The 22,968-nt window shown below is 50.1% G+C and overlaps 2 protein-coding genes across 22 annotated transcripts in view; both read right to left on the reverse strand.

Annotated features, from left to right (window-relative positions):
* Positions 1-11,251, reverse strand: part of LOC101952418 (zinc finger protein OZF-like) — a 30,894-nt gene extending 19,643 nt beyond the window's left edge. For 3 of the 10 annotated variants that reach the window (XR_010600896.1, XM_065594337.1, XM_065594336.1), the window contains exons 1-4: positions 10,491-11,251; positions 9,317-9,443; positions 1,585-1,698; positions 1,136-1,271 (exon numbers count right to left, since the gene is read on the reverse strand). Coding sequence is in view for 3 of the 10 variants with exons in the window: in XM_065594337.1 (XP_065450409.1) it covers positions 1,136-1,271; positions 1,585-1,698; positions 9,317-9,443 (377 nt within the window). In the remaining 7 variants the exon portion in view is untranslated. Of the gene's footprint in view, positions 1-1,135; positions 1,272-1,584; positions 1,699-9,316; positions 9,444-10,490 lie in introns of those variants that run through there. The other 7 variants (XR_010600889.1, XR_010600890.1, XR_010600891.1 and 4 more) reach the window with 6 other exon arrangements.
* Positions 11,252-12,182: 931 nt separating this feature from the next.
* Positions 12,183-20,414, reverse strand: LOC101945443 (zinc finger protein OZF-like). 12 transcript variants are annotated; one of them, XM_065594290.1, is made up of 5 exons: positions 20,263-20,414; positions 18,753-18,879; positions 17,509-17,622; positions 14,889-14,975; positions 12,183-14,292 (listed from the first exon to the last, which is right to left on the reverse strand). In XM_065594290.1, exons 2-5 carry the CDS (start codon positions 18,877-18,879, stop codon positions 12,854-12,856), a joined length of 1,767 nt encoding a protein of 588 aa, XP_065450362.1. In that variant the 5' UTR covers positions 20,263-20,414; the 3' UTR covers positions 12,183-12,853. The 12 variants fall into 12 exon arrangements, with proteins under 12 accessions (XP_065450362.1, XP_042702167.1, XP_005313005.1 ...); XM_042846233.2 differs by having other exon boundaries at positions 12,183-14,295; XM_005312948.5 differs by having other exon boundaries at positions 12,183-14,295; positions 17,509-17,625.
* Between the last annotated feature and the right edge of the window lie 2,554 nt (positions 20,415-22,968).

Here is a 22,968-nt window from a genome sequence, read left to right on the forward strand (position 1 = left end):
CTGCTGCAGTGAGCGATACCATCATGCTGCCACCCTGATCCTGATTTTGGGACCCCAGATCATCTTTGTACTAATACTAAGAGACGTCTAAACAAGACTGGACCAGAGACAGGGAGCCAGAGGATATTGCCACCATTATCAGTTCTGGCTAACACCCCAAAATCACCTGGAATGTGAGATTTTTGTCCCCCTGTCTCTCTCAACTCCCATGAGTTCTTTTCATTCCCCACCATATTTCTTTTCTTTCTTATTCTTCTCCCTTTGCCTTCTGGTAAATAAGAGTCTGCCTTAGCCTGCGAAAACTGCCATAGTTTGCAACATTGCTGTAAGCCTGTGATCAAAGAGGCAGCCAAACGAATTGTCCAGAACAGACCAACGCTGGACAGGTTTGCCAGGCAGGTCTCCAATTGGCCGATCAGACCGTGTGCCGTGCCTGTGTTTCTCCAGCCGTGAAGCAGCAAGTAAGAGTAAACCCGAGATATAAGCTGTAAGTTCTATTTTCCTCTTTTTTTCTCTTCCCTGTTGAGTGGGTTTGTGTTTTTTTGTCTCCTAGGAAACGGGATCGGATTTTAATAATATCAAAAACAGCGCCAACAGCTTCAACATTTCAAAGGGACAGTTATTACTGTGTTTAATACCATCTAAAAGACTTTCAAACAGAGGCCTTTTGTCTAAAGGCTCTCTGCAGCTAAAGGGAAAGGCAACAAGGGACACTGTCAAAATAAAAGTCTTACATCATCCCTGACATTTCAAATGCCTTAACTCTTTTACCCTCTTTTTCTGTATCTTTAATAAAAGATTAGAAAGAATTTTTCATGGTGTTTCCCATGGTCCTACGCAGGCTACTCTCTCTATATTCCAAACCCCAAACCTTATTTAACATTCTTTAATGTTGCTCATGACAGTGTCATGTTAACACCTTTGTCTCTCTGGGCCCATGTATTCTATATGAATTAATACAACATTGTCCAAGGTCTGCCAGCAGGTCAGTGGCAGAATGAGGAATAGAGTTCAGGTCTCCTCACTCCCACAACACAATGTTGTCTCCCAACCAATCCTGGCGCATAATAAGGAAATCCCTTATTAATGTCAACTGAGAACCCAAAAAAGTGATGGAACAATGCTGAGTACCTACAATATTGGGCCTGAACTTGGAAGGGAGATACACAAGTGCTGTTCGGACAATGATTCAGACAGCCGGGGAAGAGTTACAAACACTTTGATAGACGGAATTAGAATTCTAAAGGATGTTGACAAACTGGAGAACTGGTCTGAAATCAACAAGGTGACATTCAAGAAACACAAGTACGAAATAGTTCACTTAGGAAGGAAAAATGAAATGCACAACTAGAAAATAGGGAATAACTGACTTGGCAGCAGTACAGGAGAAAAGAATGTGGTGTTTATAGTGGATCACGAATTGAATGGTAGCCGACAATATGATACTGTTCTAAAATAGCCTAATATTAGACTAAAAGACTAACATTCTGGGATGTATTGTCACTTTGGCCAAAACATATCAGGATTCCAGCTGCCATCAGCTACTCCTTCAATCCCTCCACATCACTTTAACTCCTTCCTCACCTGGGTGGGTTCCTCTAAGAATGTCCCCATCTTCATCTTCTGTGGGACCCCGCACACACAGATCTTCCCCTCGCTCTATGCTGAAGATCACCACTGGCTTGGGAGTTTTGATTCCTGCTTAGAGAAAAGCATCACTGCTAAGCATTTCTAGGCACAAAAGTGCTGCACTTTCCACAGGTGCACATGCAATGTTTGTGCCAATTAGGCAATGAAGTTAATAGGCAATTGTTTTCCATGGAAACATGAAAAGACGGTTACTCACCGTTGTAACTGTTGTTCTTCGAGATGTGTTGCTCATATCCATTCCATTAGGTGTGTGCGCGCCGCGTGCACGATCGTCGGAAGATTTTTACCCTAGCAACACCGGCGGGTCGGCTGTGGAGCCCCCTAGAGTGGCGCCTTCATGGCGCTGAATATATACCCCAGCCGACCCGGCGCCCCCTCAGTTCCTTCTTGCCGGCTACTCCGACAGTGGGGACGGGGGGCGGGTTTGGAATGGATATGAGCAACACATCTCGAAGAACAACAGTTACAACGGTGAGTAACCGTCTTTTCTTCTTCGAGTGCTTGCTCATATCCATTCCATTAGGTGACTCCCAAGCCCAACTTAGGTGGTGGGGTCGGAGTGAGACATTGCTGTGTGCAAAACCGCTGATCCGAAGGCAGCATCGTCCCTGGACTGCTGCACTAGTGCATAGTGAGCTGTAAACGTGTGGACTGATGACCAAACCGCCGCTCTACAGATGTCCTGGATCGGAACTTGCGCCAGGAAAGCAGTCGAGGAAGCTTGGGCCCTCGTGGAGTGAGCGGTGAGGTGCGGTGCTGAGACACCTGCCAGGTCATAGCAAGTCCGGATGCAAGACGTAATCCAGGAGGATAGGCGTTGTGAGGAGACCGGTGAACCTTTCATTCGGTCGGCCACTGCAACGAAGAGTTGCGTCGTCTTTCTAAAGTGCCTTGTGCGGTCAATATAGAAGGCCAGGGCCCTGCGTACGTCCAGAGAATGCAAACGTTGATCCTGGCGAGTAGCATGTGGTTTAGGATGAAAGACCGGGAGAAATATATCCTGGTTGATATGAAAAGGAGAAACCACCTTAGGGAGAAAGGCAGGATGTGGACGAAGCTGCACTTTATCCTTATGGAAAACCGTGTAAGGGGGCTCGGATGTAAGCGCCCTGAGTTCAGAAACGCGCCTTGCTGAGGTGATGGCTACGAGGAAGGCTGTCTTCCAGGATAGGTACAGAAGTGAACAGGTGGCCAGTGGCTCGAATGGAGGACCTGTGAGCTTGGAGAGAACCAGGTTGAGGTCCCACGTCGGAACGGGCTGACGTTGTTGTGGGTACGTCCGGTCTAAGCCCTTGAGGAATCTAACGACCATCGGGTTAGAGAATACCGAGGATGCGAGTTCCCCTGGGTGAAAGGCCGATATAGCGGCCAGGTGAACTCTAATTGAAGATATCGCCAACCCTTGCTGTTTTAGGGAGAGGAGATATTCCAAAATGAGAGGAATAGGTGCCTGCAACGGGGACGTGGCTCGTTGTTCGCACCAACAGGAGAACCGCTTCCACTTGGCCAAGTATGTGGTCCGTGTTGAGGGCTTCCTACTGCTCAGCAGAATCTGTTGGACAGAGTGCGAGCACTGCTGCTCTGCCTGGGTGAACCATGGAGCAGCCACGCCGTGAGGTGGAGTGATTGCAGGTCGGGGTGACGCAGGCGGCCGTGGTCCTGAGAGATGAGGTCCGGGCATAATGGAAGCGGGATCGGTGTCTGAACCGAGAGCTCCAACAGCGTGGTGTACCAATGTTGTCTCGGCCACGCTGGGGCGATCAGAATCACCTGTGCCTGGTCTCTGCGCAATTTGAGCAGTACCTTGTGGACCAGAGGAAACGGAGGGAAGGCATAAAACAGGTGGTCCTTCCAGGGAAGGAGAAACGCGTCCGAGAGGGAGCCCGGAGCTCGACCTTGCAGGGAGCAGAACACGTGGCACTTCCTGTTGTCTCGAGATGCAAACAGGTCTATCTGGGGAAACCCCCACTTCTGGAAAACGGAATGTATGATGTCCGGACGGATAGACCACTCGTGTGTTCGAAAGGACCTGCTGAGTCGGTCCGCCAGAGTGTTCTGGACTCCAGGGAGGAACGATGCCGTGAGATGGATTGAGTGGGCGATGCAGAAGTCCCACAGGCGAATGGCCTCTTGGCATAGCATTGACGAACGTGCTCCTCCTTGCTTGTTGATGTAAAACATGGCGGTGGTGTTGTCGATGAGAACTAACACACAGCGGCCACGTAGGAGATTGAGAAATGCCTGGCACGCCAGGCGCACCGCCATCAGTTCCCGAACATTGATGTGCAGGGCTATCTGGGGTGCAGTCCACAGGCCCTGGGTATGGTGTTCGTTGAGATGGGCGCCCCAACCCAGGGATGAAGCGTCTGTGACCAGGTGCAGAGAGGGTTGTGGGGCGTGAAACGGCATCCCCTCGCAAACCACCTTGTGGTCTAGCCACCATGTGAGGGAGGTCAGGACCGAGTTCGGGACCGTGACCACCATGTTCAGGCTGTCCCGATGTGGGCGGTATCTTGATGACACCCAGGTCTGGAGTGGGCGAAGCCGAAGTCTGGCATGCCTGGTTACGTACGTGCAGGAAGCCATGTGACCCAGCAGGGTGAGGCACGACCTCACCGTGGTAGTTGGGAAGGCCTTGAGTCCTTGAATGAGGCTCGTGATGGTGCAAAAGCGATTGTCTGGCAGGATGGCTTGTGCACATCTGGAGTCTAGAACCGCGCCGATGAATTCTATTCTCTGGGTAGGTTCTAGAGTGGATTTGTCCTTGTTGAGTAGGATACCCAACTTGTTGAATGTGTGCACTATTATGTGGACGTGATCTCGAACTTGTTCTTTGGTACGACCGCGTACCAGCCAGTCGTCTAGGTACGGGAACACCTGTATCCCTTGCCGACGAAGGTACGCTGCCACGACAGCCATACATTTCGTGAACACCCTTGGGGCCGAGGATAGGCCGAAGGGAAGGACTGCAAATTGGTAGTGCACCTTGCTTACCACGAACCGCAGGAAGCGTCTGTGAGGCGGGTAAATTGCTATGTGAAAGTATGCATCTTTCATGTCGAGGGCGGCGAACCAGTCTCCAGGATCGAGGGAAGGGATAATGGCCCCCAAAGAGACCATGCGGAACTTCAACTTTACTACGAATTTGTTGAGTCCGCGCAAGTCCAAGATGGGTCGCAGACCTCCTTTGGACTTGGGAATGAGGAAGTAACGGGAATAGAATCCCCTGCCCCTTAACTCCACTGGAACCTCCTCTATGGCCCCCATAGCAAGGAGCGTGGAAACTTCCTGTATAAGAAGTTGCTCGTGAGAAGGGTCCCTGAAGAGGGACGGGGAAGGGGGGGGAGGAGGGGGGGATTGAAGAAAACTGGATAGCATATCCCCTGTCCACCGTGCGAAGGACCCAACGGTCCGAAGTTATAAGGGACCAGGTCCGGTGGAAATGGGAAAGGCGATCCCGAAAGGATGGGGCTGGATCCTGTGGGATGACTGGGGCGCCGTCCTCGACCGCACCTTCAAAAGTTCTGCCTGGGGCCTGAAGGTGGTCTAGGTGGCCCCTGGTTCTGACCAGGTTGAGGGCCGGTCCACCTTCTTCTACCACCTCGCCCTCGCCTCCGGGTCGAGTCCTGTCTCTGACGAGGCGGGGGGGGGTAGAAGCGCTGAGGCTGCGGTCTAAATGGCCTGCGCTGAGGGCCCACAACATGCATCCCCAAGGAACGCATGATCGTCCTGGAGTCCTTGAGGCTCTGCAGGCGAGAGTCCGTCTTTTCGGAAAACAGCCCTTGTCCTTCAAAGGGCAGATCCTGCAGGGTTTGCTGCAGTTCCTGAGGCAGACCCGAAACCTGGAGCCAGGAGATCCTCCGCATAGCGATACCTGAGGCCAGGGTTCTCGCAGCAGAGTCCGCTATGTCTAAGGAGGCCTGTAAGGAGGTCCGAGCCACCTTCTTACCCTCCTCCACCAGGGCTCCAAACTCCTCCCTGGACTCTTGGGGAACCAACTCCTTGAACTTCCCCATAGAGTTCCAGGAGTTAAAGCTATAGCGGCTCAAGAGCGCCTGTTGATTAGCCGCTCTAAGTTGCAACCCTCCGGCTGAGTAAACTTTACGGCCGAATAAATCGAGGCGCTTAGCCTCCTTCGATTTGGGCGCTGCGGCCTGCTGACCGTGGCGCTCCCTTGCGTTCACTGATGCCACCACCAGTGAACACGGCTGGGGGTGGGTATACAAGTACCCGTAGTCTTTAGACGGAACAAAGTATTTCCTTTCCACCCCTCTCGCTGTGGGTGGGATAGAGGCAGGAGTCTGCCATATCGTAGATACATTGGCTTGTATCGTGCGGATCAGGGGTAACGCCACCCTCGATGGGGCATCCGCTCCGAGGATATTCACGATGGGGTCGTGCACCTCCACTATCTCCTCCGCCTGCAGGTCCATCTTACGGGCCATCCGACGCAGAAGATCTTGGTGAGCCCGAAGATCTATTGGAGGTGGACCTGTGCACGATGTGCCCGCCACTGCCTCATCCGGAGAGGAAGAGGAAGATGCCTCCGGTGGGACAGGATCCAAGGGAGGGTCCTGGGCTCCCTGCTCCTGGGCCGGAGCATCACCTGCGCTTGAGTCCAGGGCGTCAGGTAGTGCGGACACGGAAGCCTCCATGCCCCCTGGCGGAGGCCGAGAGATGGTGGACTCCGGGGCCCTTCTAACAGAGTGACCGGAGCGAGAGGTCGAAGCAACTGGAGCCCCTTGCGCCTGATGGTACGCCCACGGGGTCCAAAACGACCAGTGAGATGGGCCATGAGAATGGTCCTCTGTTATGTTCTGCCAATGGCCCAAGTCCTGTTCCTCGGCTTGCCCTTGAGGGGGGTATGCCGATCTCGAGAGGTCCTCCGAGGAGCGAGACCCCGATCTCGATGGCCATGGCGGTGCCGAGAGCGTCGAGACGATTCCCGTGGGCTGCGGTGCCGCACGGTGCCGGTCTGGAGATGATCTATCTCCACGCGGTGCCGGCGATCGGTGCCGGGACCGCGACCGGTGCCGATGACCTCGTCGGTACCGGGAGTCGGATCTGGACCTCGACGAGGACCTGGAGTATGCCCGGTACCGGGAGCGGCCTCTCGACGTCGAGCGGCGACCGTAGCGGTGCCGAGAACTACGTCTCGACGTTGATCGGTGCCGACGATCATAGCGGTGCCGAGACGTAGAGCGGTGCCGCGAAGAAGATCTTGGCCGCGAGTACGACCGGTGCCGAGGTGATATTCGGTGCCGGGACTGCGAGCGGCGTGGGGACCTGCTTCGGGACCTGGATCGGTGCCGAGGTTCCAGCCCTTGCGATGGAGGGCGCATCAAGGCAGGTTTCCCCCTCGACTGGACCGGGCGAGGCAACGGTGCCGTCGGTGCCGGTGGTTGAGGCGGTGCCGGCTCCGTGAGAGCTATTAAGTCTCTCGCCGCCGCGAAGGTCTCTGGCGTCGACGGGAGGCACTGTATCACCGCCTGCCTCGGTGGAGACGCCGTCTGCACCGGACTCAACGGCCTCGGCGCCGGAGTCGACGGTGCTGGAGGCACCTGTTTCCGGTGCTCCACCGGCGTACGCGGCTCTACCCCCGGCACTGGGGGAGCCAGCGTCTTCGGCACGGAGGTCCCCGTCTTATGGGCTTTCTTATGCCCTGGGGATAATGACCGGCGCCGAGGCACTTGCTGTGCTTTCGGTGCCGACGAGGTCCGGTGCCGGGAAGGCTCATCTGACGCCACTCGCGTGGTCGTCATGGCCGGTGCCGCCGGGGCACTGCGCACCGAGGCGCTAGGTGCCGGGGCCTGACTTGTAGATGGAGCGTCCGGACTAAGTGCCGCCTCCATCAGGAGTTGCCGGAGCCGAAAGTCCCGCTCCTTCTTGGTCCTTGGTCTGAAGGCCTTACAGATCTTGCACTTATCTGTTTGATGGGACTCTCCCAGGCACTTCAGACAGGAATCGTGCGGGTCGCTCGTGGGCATAGGCTTAGCGCAGGAGGCGCACAGCTTGAAGCCGGGAGCGTTGGGCATGAGCCCGGCCCCGCGGCCGGGGGAGAAAGGGGAAGACGACCCCCTTAATCCCCTGAACTATTATAACAACTAGACAACTCTTAAAACTATTGAACTATTTAACTATAAACACTAGGACTATAACTATAACTATAACTGCGAATAACAAACTAAGCTAGGGAGAGTGGAGAACAGCTAAGCAGCGCTCCACAGTTCCAACGACCGTCAGGGGCGGTAAGAAGGAACTGAGGGGGCGCCGGGTCGGCTGGGGTATATATTCAGCGCCATGAAGGCGCCACTCTAGGGGGCTCCACAGCCGACCCGCCGGTGTTGCTAGGGTAAAAATCTTCCGACGATCGTGCACGCGGCGCGCACACACCTAATGGAATGGATATGAGCAAGCACTCGAAGAAGAACTGCAACTTATGGTCAACACTCCTGGTGCCCGGCAGTGGTGAGATATTGAGTTGCAAACAACCTGGCACCTGTGGAAAGGGCAGACGGACATGACTGCGGTGTCTGAAGGGATTGAGGGGCACAGATGTGGCAAATGCTGGATATTTCTCCTTAGCCTAAGAGATCTGGGGTCCTCCTTAACTCTACTATGGCCCAGCACCACTCTCCCTCTGACAGATACGTTTACATAGGAATTAAACAGCTGTAGCTGGCCTGGGTCAGATGTCTTGGGCTTACGGGGCTCGGGCTGTGGGACTGTAAAATTACTGAGTGGATATCTGGGGGTAGGGTCCCAGAGCAGGGGCCCAACCCGAGCCTGAACATCTACACTGCAATTTTTAGCGCCGCAGCCTGAGTCCCACATCCTGAGTCAACTGACCCAGGACAGCCAGAGCAGCATAGATGAACCCAGTATATACCAGCTTAGATGAACCCAGTCTGCCTTTCTCCTTAACTGTGGTGTTGGCTGGCCTTTCATCCTGTAGACCTGCAGAACACACAACCCAATGCTCATGTGCTGTCTGGGGAACTACAAGAGCCAGAATTCTCTTGAATTAAACTGTGGAGTAGTAGTGACTATGGGTGGAAGGATCTCCTCTTGAAGATATGCAGTGTAGTTGTAGATGTATCAGTCCCAGGATATTAGAGACCAGGTGAGTGAGGTAATATCTTTTACTGGACCAACTTCTGTTGGTGAGAGAGAGAAGCTTTCCTTTCCCAGACCTGAAGAAGAGCTCTGAGTGGCTCAAAAGCTTGTCTCTCTCACCAACAGAAGTTGGACCAATGAAAGATATTACCTCACCCACCTTGTCTCCCCATGAACTGGCTCCTCTGCTCAATGAAACATGTCTCTATCCATCCATACCCATGCACCCCTCCTTCAAACCCCACAGACAACTCTCCACCCAACCACTCATACCAATGTGTCATCTCAGTTACTAGCAACAGAGGGTCCTGTGGCACCTTTACGACTAACAGAAGTATTGGGAGCATAAGCTTTCGTGGGTAAGAAGTGAGGTTCTTACCCATGAAAGCTTATGCTCCCAATACTTCTGTTAGTCTTAAAGGTGCCACAGGACCCTCTGTTGCTTTTTACAGATTCAGACTAACACGGCTACCCCTCTGATCTCAGTTACTGTGTCTCTGTGCAGCACCCAATGGACAGGGGCCCTGATCTCACAGACACAGCTCCTCACCTAATGAGACCAGAGTCTGGTAATTTTCCCACATGACGTGTCTGTAAAGTTGCTTTTGCTCCTCGCCCAGCAGCGCCCATTCTGCTGAGGAGAAATACATGGCCACATCCTCAAACGTCACCGACATCTGAAAGGACAAACAACCCAACTCAGCATGGCAAAGTTTACACACTGGTACAGGAACAGCTGTTGCAGGTGATGCAGATGTACAGTGGTCCACGCAACTTGGAGGGCCCAGGGAGGCTTGAAAGTTTGTACCATTACTATGGTTGCAGGTTTGTCGCAGTGAAAAAAAAATTAATGGACAGAGTTTTCCTGGAGCGGCATTCTAAGGTGTGTACAGGGTTGGTTCACTCCCCAGTCGCTCCCTCCCTGGCCATGCCCGCTGTCTTGGGCGGAAATTAGGGTTACACTGTTGTAGCGGTGTTAGTCCCAGGATATTAGAGACACAAGGTGGGGGAGATAATATCTCTTACTGCACCAAACTTATTTGTTCTTGAGCTACACAGAGCAGGGTCCGAAAGTCCAGGCTCCAGCAGAAGCCCAAATGTCTGCACCGCAATTAAATTGCCCCTAGGCTGAGCCATATCAGCTGGCACAGCCCGGCTGCAGATTTTGAGTTGCCCCCTAGACAGACCCTGGGAGCCCCAGCCAGAGAGCTGTGGCTCCAGCAGTAGCAGCCCAGGCTTTTAGCTCCGGAGGGCTCTGGTTGAATCCCCAACACGCTGCCCGATGGGGCAGTCAGACAAGGAACCTCCCTCCCCCGCGGTCCCCAGGGACTCCGTTCAGCCTCCCCCAGCGCCTCCCATTGCCAGTGTGTGCAGCGGCCCCCGCCTGGCCCCGACCCCGCTCTCCCGAGCAGGCTGCTCACAGCCCCAGCAGCACAGGCCAGAGGACCTGTCAGCCAGGACCTGCCCCCCCAGCCCCGCCTCCAGCCCCGGCCGGTGCCTGCGCTGCGGGAAGGGGGAAGAACCCGGCAGCCCCCGGAGCACCGCCCCGGGGAAGGGGCCCGCCCGCCCCCAGGAGCGAGCAGGAGGGTCGGTCGGGCTGTCGCGGGCTGGGGCGCGGACCCTGCCGGGCTCCGACCGCTGCACAAACCGGCCCCCGGGGGGGTCTCTCCGGTCCCAGCAGCTCCCTCCCCAGGCGGCGATTTCCCTCCCCGGGCCCCGCTCACCGCGCCGGGCGCTGGGGCTGCAGCCTGCAGAGGGGGCTCGCTCCGCACGCGCAGCTCGGGCCGGGCTCGGCCCCTGCCCGCCCCCCCGCAGCAATTACTGGGCGTGTCTAGGCTGTGGAGGACTCGGAGCTCTGTGGCTTTAACCCTTAAGCATCTCGGGCGGGGAAGCGAGTTGCAGAGGGAGCCACTAGGGGAGACGAGGTGAAGTCGGTTCCCTGTTTGTTGGTGGCTCCCGGTCCCTCCCCTCCCTGCTGCAAGGGCGGGTATTGGAACTATGTTATAGTGGGGGCTGGACACCCTGTGTAGGATGGAAACCACTTCAAACCAGGGGTGCTGCCGCTCCTGCTCCCCCAGCGCCCTGAGTTCCAGCCCCCCCGTTCAAAGAACATTTCTTAGTAATTCAGCAGAGTGAGAGACGCCTTTTCAAACATTTTACCAGAAGAAATGTGACTGAGGTTCATAGCAGTGTAGATTAGTAAATTAATACATTATTTAATAATTATTCAAATCTGGATCTGGGATGAGAGTGGCTGTAAGTGATAAAATACTTCTCGGGGCAGCCTAAGTGCCACTGTGGTGAGACAAGAATATGCCATTCCCAGAGCTGACACTGCGTGTCTGGGCTACATTCTGCCAAATATCATACCCCCCTCTCTATTTTGTATTGAATTTGACAGTAGCCATACCACATGCATGGGGGGAAAAAAATCAACCAAAAGCAATAGTCAACCAAATTGTTCCTGATCCAGAGGTAATGTTTTCACATAAATTATATGGACAGTTACAATTCAAGAAATCTCTATGACTAATCTTTCTTGGTTCTTAGACAAATTAAGCACAGGAAAAATGGCTAATCTAGAGAACTGTCTTGCAGGGGGGAAAAAAGAGGAGGCCTTGTGGCACTTTAGAGACTAACAAATTTATTTGGGCATAAGCTTTCATGGGCTATGACCCGATTCATCAGATGCATGGAGTGAAAGATACAGTAGGCAGGTATAAATAGACAGCACATGAAAAGATGGGAGTTGCTTTACCAAGTGGGGGATCAGTGCTAACGAGGCCAATACAATCAGGGTGGATGTGGCCCATTCTCAACCGTTGATAAGAAGGTATGATTTGTGTCCATTTATTCTTTTGCATAGAAACTGTCTGGTTTGGTCAATGTACGTGGCAGAGAGGCATTGCTGGCACCCTGATTGAATTGGCCTCGTTAGCACTACAATAAATATTTTTTTTCCTCTGCTGATATTCATGCCTTCTCGTCAACTCTTGGGAATGGGCCACATCCACCCTGACTGTATTAGCTGATACAGACTAACACAGCAACCCTCTGAAACCTGTCTTGCAGCAGTTACATCTTCACTCTGTTTCAAACTATGAGCACAGTTTAGCTGATAATTGTATTCTCCTCATTTAGGAGACAGAAAATTCCAAATTCCACAGACCTTACACACCTTTTCTTATCTAATGATGCACACTGCAGTTTAGCTGGCAATAGACCATAGCACACAAGTAGCATTAGATCAAGGACACATTTGCACTAACTGTACCTAGCACACAGTTCATATTTGGCAAACCTTAACAGAGCATACATCTTGCGTCTGACAGATTCCACATATACAATGAACAAAGGTTAGAACAATTGAACTACTAGTAAATTAGCACAATAAAGATTAGCATGAGCACAGAATATTCTGGGAGATTTTTACTAGTTCAAAGCCTAACACCCCCATTTCTAGAGTGGGAATAACAGTTTAGAGAATATTACAATTGAACTGAAATGCAGCTGGTATAACCTGCTCCAAAAAGAAAGGCAGTCATGGATAAAGTCAGCACTGCACGGAAGATTGCAGGTCTTCACCTACACACATGGCAATGCAGCCATTTCAGACACATCATTCTCTTGTATTATTTTATTCCCTCCAAGAACGATGAGACAACAGTGACATAAAGTCGCATCTCATCATCGCCCTCTGACAGACAGGCACAGCCACGGATTTCCCCACTTGAGGAACAGGGAGACACTGGCCTGGTACTGCTGATCAATTTGTTTTGTGGCTGTTTGATTGATTTGTGGACTCCAAAGTGCAGTCCTGACACCAATCATCTCTGTCCCAGCTGCAGCCCATAATGCCCACAATGGAATGTTTCAGTACCTCTAGGGTTAAATTCTTCCATCTCCAGGACTACACAAAATAATTTTAACAAACTCAGCACCTAAACTTGTGTCTACTTAGTGAAGAGGTGGGAACATTTCAGAGTGGGAGCAAGTTCTAACTTCTCCCTCTTTTACAGGCTTTGGGAACAGGGTGAAGTGAGAGGTTGAAGAAGTTCCCTCCATCAAAAACAAGGGTCAGGAGTCTCTATCCTGAGTGGGTGCTCTGGTGTTTAGTAAGATATGATGAGCGAGCAAAGCGCTTCCCACACTGAGCGCAGGAATATGGTTGCTCTCCTGGGTGGGTTCTCCGATGCTGAGTAAGAGATGATGAGCGAGCAAAGTGCTTCCCACACTGTATGCAGGAATATGGTCGCTCTCCTGAATGGATTTTCAGATGTTCAGTGAGAGATGATGAGTGAGCAAAGCACTTCCCACACTGTGTGCAGGGATAGGGTCGCTCTCCTGAATGGATTCTCTGGTGGTTGATAAGGCCTGACGATTGGGTGAAACTTTTCCCACACTCAGTGCAGCAATAGGGTTTCTCTCCAGTGTGGATTCTCTGGTGGTGAGTGAGATGTTGTAGACGGACAAAGCCTTTTCCACAGTCAGTGCAGCGATAGAGTTCCCCAGTGTGTACTCTCTTGTGTCTAGTGAGATTTTCTGGATGACCGAATATTTTCCCACACTCAGCACAGCGATGGAGTCTCTCCGTGCTATGGATTTCCCAGTGTCTCCTGAGACTTTGAAGGAGACTGAATTTTTTCCCACACTCAGCACAGCAATGGGGCTGCTCCCCAGTGTGGATCCTCTGATGTCTGATCAGATGTTCTCGTAGGCAGAACTTTTTCCCACACTCATGACACAAGAAGGGTCTCTCTTTGCTGTGGATTTTCTGGTGCCTAGTAAGAGTTGATGCAAGTTTGAAGCCTTTCCCACATTGGTTACAGCGATGGGGTCTCTTTTCTGAGTGGACTGCCTGATGATTACGAAATGCTGAAGAATTCATAAATCGCTTTCCACACTCAGCGCAGGCAAAGGGTCTCTCTCCTGAGTGGACTCTCTTGTGGCTGTTAAGAGCTGATATATCGACGAATCTTTTTCCGCACTCAGCACAGCAATAGGGTCTCTCTCCCGTATGTATTCTCTGGTGGGCAATGAGATGCGATAACCGGTTGAATATCTTCCCACATTCAGAACAGGGATGGTCTCTCTTCTTTCTGTGAACTTTCCCATGTGCTCTGAAATCTTTCTTTCTCCTAAAGCTCTCCCCACACTCGCTACAGTGATACCGTTTCTGACTCCTATGAACCGTCCAGTGGTGGCTTATCAGGTCTCTCTGCACCTTGAATTCTTCTCTGCACACACGGCAGGTATATAGGGTCTTTCTGGGCCCAGCTTTTCCCTCTGCAGGAGGCTTTAGATGTGGCCTGGATCTCCTCTGATGGCCTCTTTGGGTTCCTGACTCCTTTCTAGTCAGGTGCTTCCTCTGCCTTTGGAGCCTGCACTGCCTCTTGCGGTGCCTTCCCCGCTCAGTTTTCTGGGAATGGCTCTCCACTGATGTTCCTGGGAAAGGGCTGGGTGACTCCAGGTTGCCAGAGTCTTCCTCAGGAGTCTGCCCCTCAGCCCTGCTCAGGTTCCTCGCCCCTGCTTGGTGGGGAAGAGAGTACAGATGTTATTTCTTGTGCTGCTCAGAAATGGAAACCACTGATATTCCCAGCAGGAGGATGTGCCTAAGGGAGCCCCATGCCTCTCCCCTCAGAGCAGGGCTGGCCATCGGCAGTTGAGTGCAAGAGGCCAAACTCCCAGGGGCCCCAGTGGTAGGGAAGGAGGAGGAGGTCAGTGTCCCATAGGCCGTGATAATAGCCCCCCAAATAAACCTGGAAATCAGCCCCCACAATTCTCTCACTACTCTGAGTCCTGTCTCATTGGGGACAACAGCATCACCACACACCAGCACTGACACCCCTCTCCCAAGGGACACACACGGAACACTCACACTGTGATGGATCCCAACGTCTCCATGTTCTGTGGAAAATGGGAGAGGGGGAGAGACTGAGGGAATCTGCGTAAGGGGAGAGATGGAGTTTCTAGGGGGATGTCAGGGTGAGGAGCTGTAGCACTTCTCGTGTTTGGGCTTCAATCCCTATTGTAATGCTCTGTGAGGGGAGAGTTTGCAGCTGATGGATGATTCCTGAAATGAGCTCTCCGGCTTCCACTGCTGGAGAGGACAGGTTCCCTACCTGCTCCAGGGAAAGAGCTTTGTGTGAGGAAGAAGCCCAAGGAGCTTTCAATTACTGACCAGTCCCAGATCTCTGCATCTGGAAAATCTGCACCAAGACAAAAGGCCATTGATTGACATTATATGGACCAAACGAACATCACTGAGAGAACCCCTTTCTCCTGCACTGTAAAGTACTCATTTATAATCACTGTTGGACAGTGGGTTCCACATAGGGTGAACAGATGTCCCGATTTTATAGGGACAGTCCTGATTTTGGAGGCTTTTTCTTATATAGACACCTATTATCTTCCACCCCCCAGTCCCGAATTTTTTTTTTTTTTTTTTTTTTAATACTTGCTATCTTGTCACCCTAGTTCCACAACACACAAGAGGGAAAGCTATTTGGGACTTGACTGTTAAATTTATTACAGCATACAATACAAAGTGTTAGTCTCTAAGGTGCCACAAGTACTCCTGTTCTTCTTTTTGCGGATACAGACTAACACGGCTGTTACTCTGAAAACTGAGCTTGTGGTTTCATAGCACAAAGTGCTACATAAAGAGATCACTCTGATGTTGAAGAGCTTATATACCAAATAGATAAAGGGGGGAGAAACCTGAGACAAAGGAGTAACTTGCTGTTGTAATAATTGGGCCCACAAATTTACCCTAATTGGCAGTTTAATTGTAAAAACTGTGAGAAAGTTTATAAACTGTTACAATATCCTACAACACGAAATGCTGATGGGAAAAAGTGCAATATAGAAACAAGACAACGGAATTGGTCCAAACAAAAGAGGCCTATAATGCAATTCAAGGACAGTGATAAAATGATGGCTGTAAACAAGAGAAGTATGGAAATGGACATTAATGAACCAAAATGAATAAGTTAGAATTTAAGCCTAACTGGCAGAAAAACAATGAGGAGCGGGGCTATTTTGCCCATTACTTCCTTTAAGGGTTTCTCAAAAGAAAACACTTTCGGGGGAAAATAAAGGAGCGGAACTGAATGCAATCCTTGCTGACTGAAAAAAACAGCAATAGCAGGTGTGTGCCAACAACTTCTGTGGTGAGCGATACCATCATGCTGCCACCCTGATCCTCTTTTGGGATCCCAGATCTTCTTCATCCTTATCCTAAGAGATCTCCTAACAAGACTGGACCAGAGAGAGGGAGCCAGAGGATATTGCCACCGTTACCAGTTCTGGCTAACTCTCCAAAACCACCTGGAATGTGAGATTTTTGTCCCCCCGACCCTCTTATCTCCCATGAATTCTTTTCATTCCCCACATATTTCTTCTCATTCTTACTCTTCTCCCTTTGCCTTCTAGTAAATAAGAATCTGGCTTAGCTGGCCAAAACTGCCATAGTTTGCAACATTGCTGTAAGCCTGTGATCAAAGAGGCAGGCAAATGCATTGTCCAGAACAGACCAACACTGTTACAGGTTTGCCAGGCAGGTCTCCAATTGGCTGATCAGACTGTGTGCCGTGCCTGTGTTTCTCCAGCAGTGAAGCAGCAAGTAAGAGTAAACCCGAGACGGAAGCCGCATGTTCTATCTTTGCTATTCTTTTCTCTTCCCTCTTGTGTGGGTTCGTTCTGTTTTGTCTCCTAGGGAACGGGATCGGATTTTAATAATATCAACAACAGCTCCAGTCCATTTCAATTAACTGCTTCTCTTTTCCCCAAAAGGACAGTTATTACCATCTTTAATACCATCTAAAAGACGTTCAAACAGAGGCCTTTTGTCTAAAGACTCTCCAGCTAAAGGGAAAGGCAACAAGGGACACTGTCAAAATAAAAGTCTTAGATAATACCTACAATGACTCAACTCTTTTTCCTTCTTTTTCTGTATATTTAATAAAAGATTAAAAAGAATTTTTCATGGTGTTTCCATGGCATAGAGCAGGCTACTCTCTCTGTATTCCAAACCCCAAACCTTATTTAACACTCTTTAATGTTGGCCATAACAGTGTCATGTTAACACCTTTGTCTCTTTGGGCCCATATAGTCTATATGAATTAATACAATATTGTCCAAGATCTGCCAGCAGCTCATTGGCAGAATGAGGAATACAGTCCAGGTCTCCTCAGTTCCACAACATGATGTTGCCTCCCAACCTGGAGAATAATAAGGAAATCTCTTATTAATGTCAACTGAGAGCCCAAAAATGCGATGGAACGATGTTGGGTCCCTACAAAACTGGGCCTGAACGTTGAAGGGAGATTCCTAAGTGCTGTTCAGCCAATAACTCAGACAGCCAACTAAGGATTACAAACACTTTGGTGGACAGGATTAGAATTCTAAATGATCTTGACAAACTGGAGAACTGGTCTGAAATCAACAAGGTGAAATTCAAGAAACATAAGTTAAAATTAGTTCACCTAGAAAGGAAAATGAAATGTACAACAGAAAATGGGGGATAACTGGCTTGACAGAGGTGCAACTGAAAAGTATGTGGTGGTTATAGTGGATCATGAATTGAATGAGAGCTGACAATGTGATACTGTTCTAAAAAAGCCTAACAACAATACACTAAAAGACTAACATTCTGGGAAGTATTGTCACTTTGGCCACAATCTATCAGGATTCCAGCTGCCTTCCTTCAATCCCTGCACATCAGTTTAACTCCTTCCTCACCTGGGTGGGTTCCTCTCAGGATGTCCCCATCTTCATCTTCTATAGGACCCGGCCCACACAGATTTTCTCCTCGCTCTATGCTGGAGATCACCACTGGCTTGAGGGCTTGGATTCCTTCTTAGAGAAAAGCATCACCGTCCATTAGATCTAAGCTAAGCACTTCTACCCACAGAATTCTTGCACTTTGCACAGCTCCATATGCAATGTTTGTTAATTAGGCAATGAGCTAAATGTGAAGGCTAACAGGCAATTTTTTCTATGGAAACATGTACTGCAACTTGTGGTCAACACTCCTGGTGCCTGGCAGTGGCGGGATATTGAGTTGCAAACAACCTGGCACCCGTGGAAAGTGCAGATGGAGAGGACTGCAGTGTCTAAAGGGATTGAGGGGAACAGATGGGGCAAATGCTGGCTATTTCTCCTTGGCCTAGGAGAGTTACTCAGTTACCCAGCACCCCCACTCTCCTGTGGATATGTTTACATAGGAATAAAACACATGTAGCTGGCCTGGGTCAGATGACTTGGGCTTGGGCTGCAAAATTGCTGAGTGGCTATTTGGAGGGAGGGTCCCAGAGCCCAGGCTCCAACCCCAGCATGAATATCTACACTGCAATCTTTAGCCCCGCAGCCTGAGCTCTATGACATGAGTCAACTGACCCAGGCCACCCATAACCATGCCGGGGGTCTTTTATTCCAGCATAGATGAACCCAGTCTGTCTTTCACCTTAACTGTGGTGTCGGCTGGCCTCTCATCCTGTAGACCTGCAGAACACATGACCCTTTTCTGCTCATGTGCTCTGTCTGGGGAACTACAAGAGCCAGGATTCTCTTGCATTAAACTGAGGAGCAGTAGTGACTTTGGGTGGAAGGATCTCCTCTTGAAGATATGCAGTGTAGTTGTAGACGTATCAGTCCCAGGATATTAGAGAGACCAGGTGAGTGAGGTAATATCTTTTACTTGGCCAACTTTTGTTGGTGAGAGAGAGAAGCTTTCCTTTCCCAGACCTGAAGAAGAGCTCTGTGTGGCTCAAAAGCTTGTCTCTCTCACCAACAGAAGTTGGACCAATGAAAGATATTACCTCACCCACCTTGTCTCCCCATGAACTGGCTGCTCTGCTCAATGAAACATGCCTCTATCCATCCACACCCACACACCCCTCCTTCAAACCCCATAAACACCTTTCTGTGTCTCCGTGAAGCACCCAGTGCACTGGGGCCCTGATCTCACAGACACAGCTCCTCACCTAATGAGATCAGAGTCTGGTAATTTTCCCACATGACATGTCTGTAAAGTTGCTTTTGCTCCTCGCTCAGCAGCGCCCATTCTGCTGGGGAGAAATACATGGCCACATCCTCAAACGTCACCAACATCTGAAAGGACAAACAACCCAACTCAGCATGGCAAAGTTTACACAATGATAGAGGAATAGTTATTGCAGGTGAGGCAGATGTACAGTGGTCCACAGAACTGGGAGGTTTGAAAGTTTGTACCATTATTATGGGTGTGGGTTTGCACCGTGTAAAAAAAGTAATGGACAGTGTTTTCTGTGTCTGTGATTCACCCCACAGTGGTGGCTCGGGAGCTGAGGCTGGCCCCCTGCTGTGGGTGTTGTATCCTGGCACAAAGAGTAGCACCACTTCTGCGGCATCATCCTGCTGACCCTCTGTCATGATGGGACAGGCAGGCCAAACTTCAGTTAGTGTCGCAGCAACCCGGAGCACCAGGTCACAGTCCCACTCACATTTAGCCAGCACTCCTGACCCTGTGTCACCATGCCGGAGGGCTGGGCAGACCAAACCTGAGTAGCACTGCAGCCCCTCCAACCATGATGCAATGTCCAGAGCAGGACACTGGGCCCAGCCAGCCCCAATGGACCCTGCTGGAGCCACTATTGCAGGGTGAATGTGGGGCACTGGAGTAGCATTGTGGGGTGAGTACAGGGTTGGTTCACTCTCCAGTCGCTCCATCCCTGGGCTTGCCCTCTTTAATAGGCAGGAATTAGGGTTACATTGTTGTAGCCGTGTTGGTCCCAGGATATTAGAGAGACAAGGTAGGGGAGGGAATATCTCTTACTGCACCAAGAGCTACATAGAGCAGAGTCCTAAAGCCCAGACTCCAGCAGAAGCCCAAAAGTCTGCACCGCAATTAAACTGCCTTTAGGCTGAGCCCGTCAGCTGGCACAGCCCGGCTGCAGGTTTTAGTTGTCCCCTACACACACCCTGGGCGCCCCAGCCAGAGAGCTGCGGCTCAAGCAGTAGCATCCCAGGCTTTCAGCTCCGGAGGGCTCTGGTTGAATCCCCAACACGCTGCCCGATGGGGCAGTCAGACAAGGAACCTCCCTCCCCCGCGGTCCCCAGGGACTCCGTTCAGCCTCCCCCAGCGCCTCCCATTGCCAGTGTGTGCAGCGGCCCCAGCCTGGCCCGACCCCGCTCTCCCGAGCAGGCTGCTCACAGCCCCAGCAGCACAGGCCAGAGGACCTGTCAGCCAGGACCTGCCCCCCAGCCCCGCCTCCAGCCCCGGCCGGTGCCTGCTCTGCGGGAAGGGGGAAGAACCCGGCAGCCCCCGGAGCACCGCCCCGGGGAAGGGGCCCGCCCGCCCCCAGCAGCGAGCAGGAGGGTCGGTCGGGCTGTCGCGGGCTGGGGCGCGGACCCTGCCGGGCTCCGACCGCTGCACAAACCGGCCCCCGGGGGGGTCTCTCCGGTCCCAGCAGCTCCCTCCCCCGGCGGCGATTTCCCTCCCCGGGCCCCGCTCACCGCGCCGGGCGCTGGGGCTGCAGCCTGCAGAGGGGGCTCGCTCCGCACGCGCAGCTCGGGCCGGGCTCGAGACTGAGGCACTGGAAGGTCTCGTAGTAATTACTGGGCGTGTCTAGGCTGTGGAGGACTCGGAGCTCTGTGGGTTTAACCCTCAAGCATCTCGTTCGGGGAAGCTTTGTTACTAGCCCAGCCAGCAGTGAACAAAGAAAGTGAAATCGGTTCCCTGTTGATGGTTCCCATTCCTTATTCAAAAGAGCATTTTGTAGTAATTCATCAGTGTGCGATGCCTTTTCAAACATTTTACCATAATAAATCTGATTGAATTTCATAACAAAAACAACAAGGATTCCTGTGGCACCTTAGAGACTAACACATTTATTTGGGCATACGCTTTCGTGGGCTATAACCCACTGGTTCATAACAATGTATATACATAATTATACATTATTTAATAATGCAATATTCAAATCTGGAATTGGAGTGGCTGAAAGTGACAAAATATTTCTGGGAGCGCTCAGAGTGCCATTGTGGTGAGACAAGAATATGCCATTTCCAGAGCTGAAATTCCCTGTCTGGGCTACTCTCTGCCAAATATTACACCCCTGTTTCTGTTTTGTATCTCATCTGACAGTAGCTATAGCACATGCACAAAATAATTAACCAAGAGCAATAGTCAAATCAAATTGTTGCAGATCCAGAGGTAATGTTTTCACATAAATTATATGGACAGTTACAAATTAAGAAGTCTATGGGACTAACACTGCTTGCTTTTTGGATAATAAATCAATAAATTAATAAATCAGACAAATTAAGAACAAGAGCAATGGCTAAGGAACTTTTTTTATTGTGTTATAATTAGGAAAAATTGTTATAATGAGTGTGTTTGTTTTGCTAGGTGCACAACAAAAAAATATACGAAGAAACTATCAGGCACACCTGGCCACCAAATAATCATGTTTATTATTGATATAGAAACACACAAGAATGAGCTGAATGCAGACTATGCTCAGACTGATTTCTGATGGCTTCTAAAACACAAATCACAGTGAGCATCATTAGAGGACTCTCAAACAACTTACAGGGATACTCCCGTATTCCCAAACACACTACACTACTAGTTAAACCCTTCTTTAATGTTGCTGTGAGAGTTGCACAGTAGTAGTGTGGCTCTTGGTATACTTTTCAAGTTACTTGGAGAACTCTTCATCTGTGCTGGAATATCTCTCCACTTCCTTTCCTTTTAAATTCCAGAATTCCATCTCTCTGTTTGGAAACATATAAAATGGTTCCCAGTGTTCTATGTCATCCTAACAGTTTGTACATGTAATGTCAGTACCTTTGCTTTAATAAGTGCTAATGTTTATTTAGATAACTTTGGTGTTCTCTACTGAACTAATCAACATTTGGAACATTATTTTAAATATTAATATTATATACAAGTTACATTGAAAAGAACTAAAGAGAGGGCAGACGAAGTATTTATCTGGCCTAGGAACATTTCTTTCTTTGAACAGCCATAGAATGTATCTGAAAAGATGCAATACTGTACAGTACTTTAATATAATACCCCAAATGCATTTTGTTTTCTGTCAACTTACTTGCCACCATACACAGAAATCTCTGCTGGAAATAGCTGAGGGTCACATTTTAGAATTTTTCTGTGATTGGACTTAACCTCCAGTGTAATTAGTAAGATGCATGGTTCACCACTAGTGAAATGACATTTACTCAATTGATATATCTGTTGCACTTGTTCACTTTGACTCTGAAATTGTAAAAAAAGCAAAGAAAAGTTGCTAATTATTATAACACAAATATTTTAATTAATTAAGGAATTCCTGCTTTTGTTGGTAGTGCTGTTCACCAGTGAAACCTTATTTACTCATTCTTAAAGGTTTGAATTATAAGACCCTATTTGGTACAGAAGGGAATTTTCTTCACAAATTACTACAGAGAATTCCTGTATAATTTGGTGCTGTGTCTGCCTCTCCATAACAACTTTCATGCTCCATAATCTTGATGCAACCAACTACTGCACCAAACATCCATGTGGAAGGGGAACATTGAGGAAGGTGTATGTGCAGAAGGATAGGAAAAGGGCTTCAGACATTCATATATTTTAAGGCCAGAAAGGATCAGTAGATCATCTAGGGCTTGTCTACACTACCCACTAGATCGGCAGGCAGCAATCGATCCAGCGGGGGTTGATTTATCGCGTCTATTATAGAGGCGATAAATCGACCGCTGAGTGCTTTCCCATCGACTCCGGTACTCCACCAGAATGAGGAGTGCAAGCCAAGTCAACGGGAGAATGTCAGCTGTCGACTTACCGCAGTGAAGACACCACGGTAAGTAGATCTAAGTACGTCGACTTCAGCTACGCTATTCACATTGCTGAAGTTGCGTATCTTAGATCAACCCCGCGCGGTAGTGTAGACTAGCCCTTAGTCTGACCCCTGTGTAAGACAGGCCATTAAATTTCACCTAGTTACTCCTGTATTGAGCACAATATCTTGTATTTGTCTAAAGAATCTTCCGTAACAGTGTCCCAACAGGTTTCGAAGACACCAGGAGCTGGAGAATCCACCACTTCCCTTGGGAGTTTGTCCTAATGGTTAATCACGCTCACAGTGGAAAACTGGTGCCTTATTTCTAATCTGAATTCATCTTTCTTCAGCTTCCAACCATCTGTTCTTGTTCTGCCTT

The sequence above is a fragment of the Chrysemys picta genome, chromosome 4 (assembly GCF_011386835.1).
Source record: "Chrysemys picta bellii isolate R12L10 chromosome 4, ASM1138683v2, whole genome shotgun sequence".
Classification (NCBI taxonomy): domain Eukaryota; kingdom Metazoa; phylum Chordata; order Testudines; family Emydidae; genus Chrysemys; species Chrysemys picta.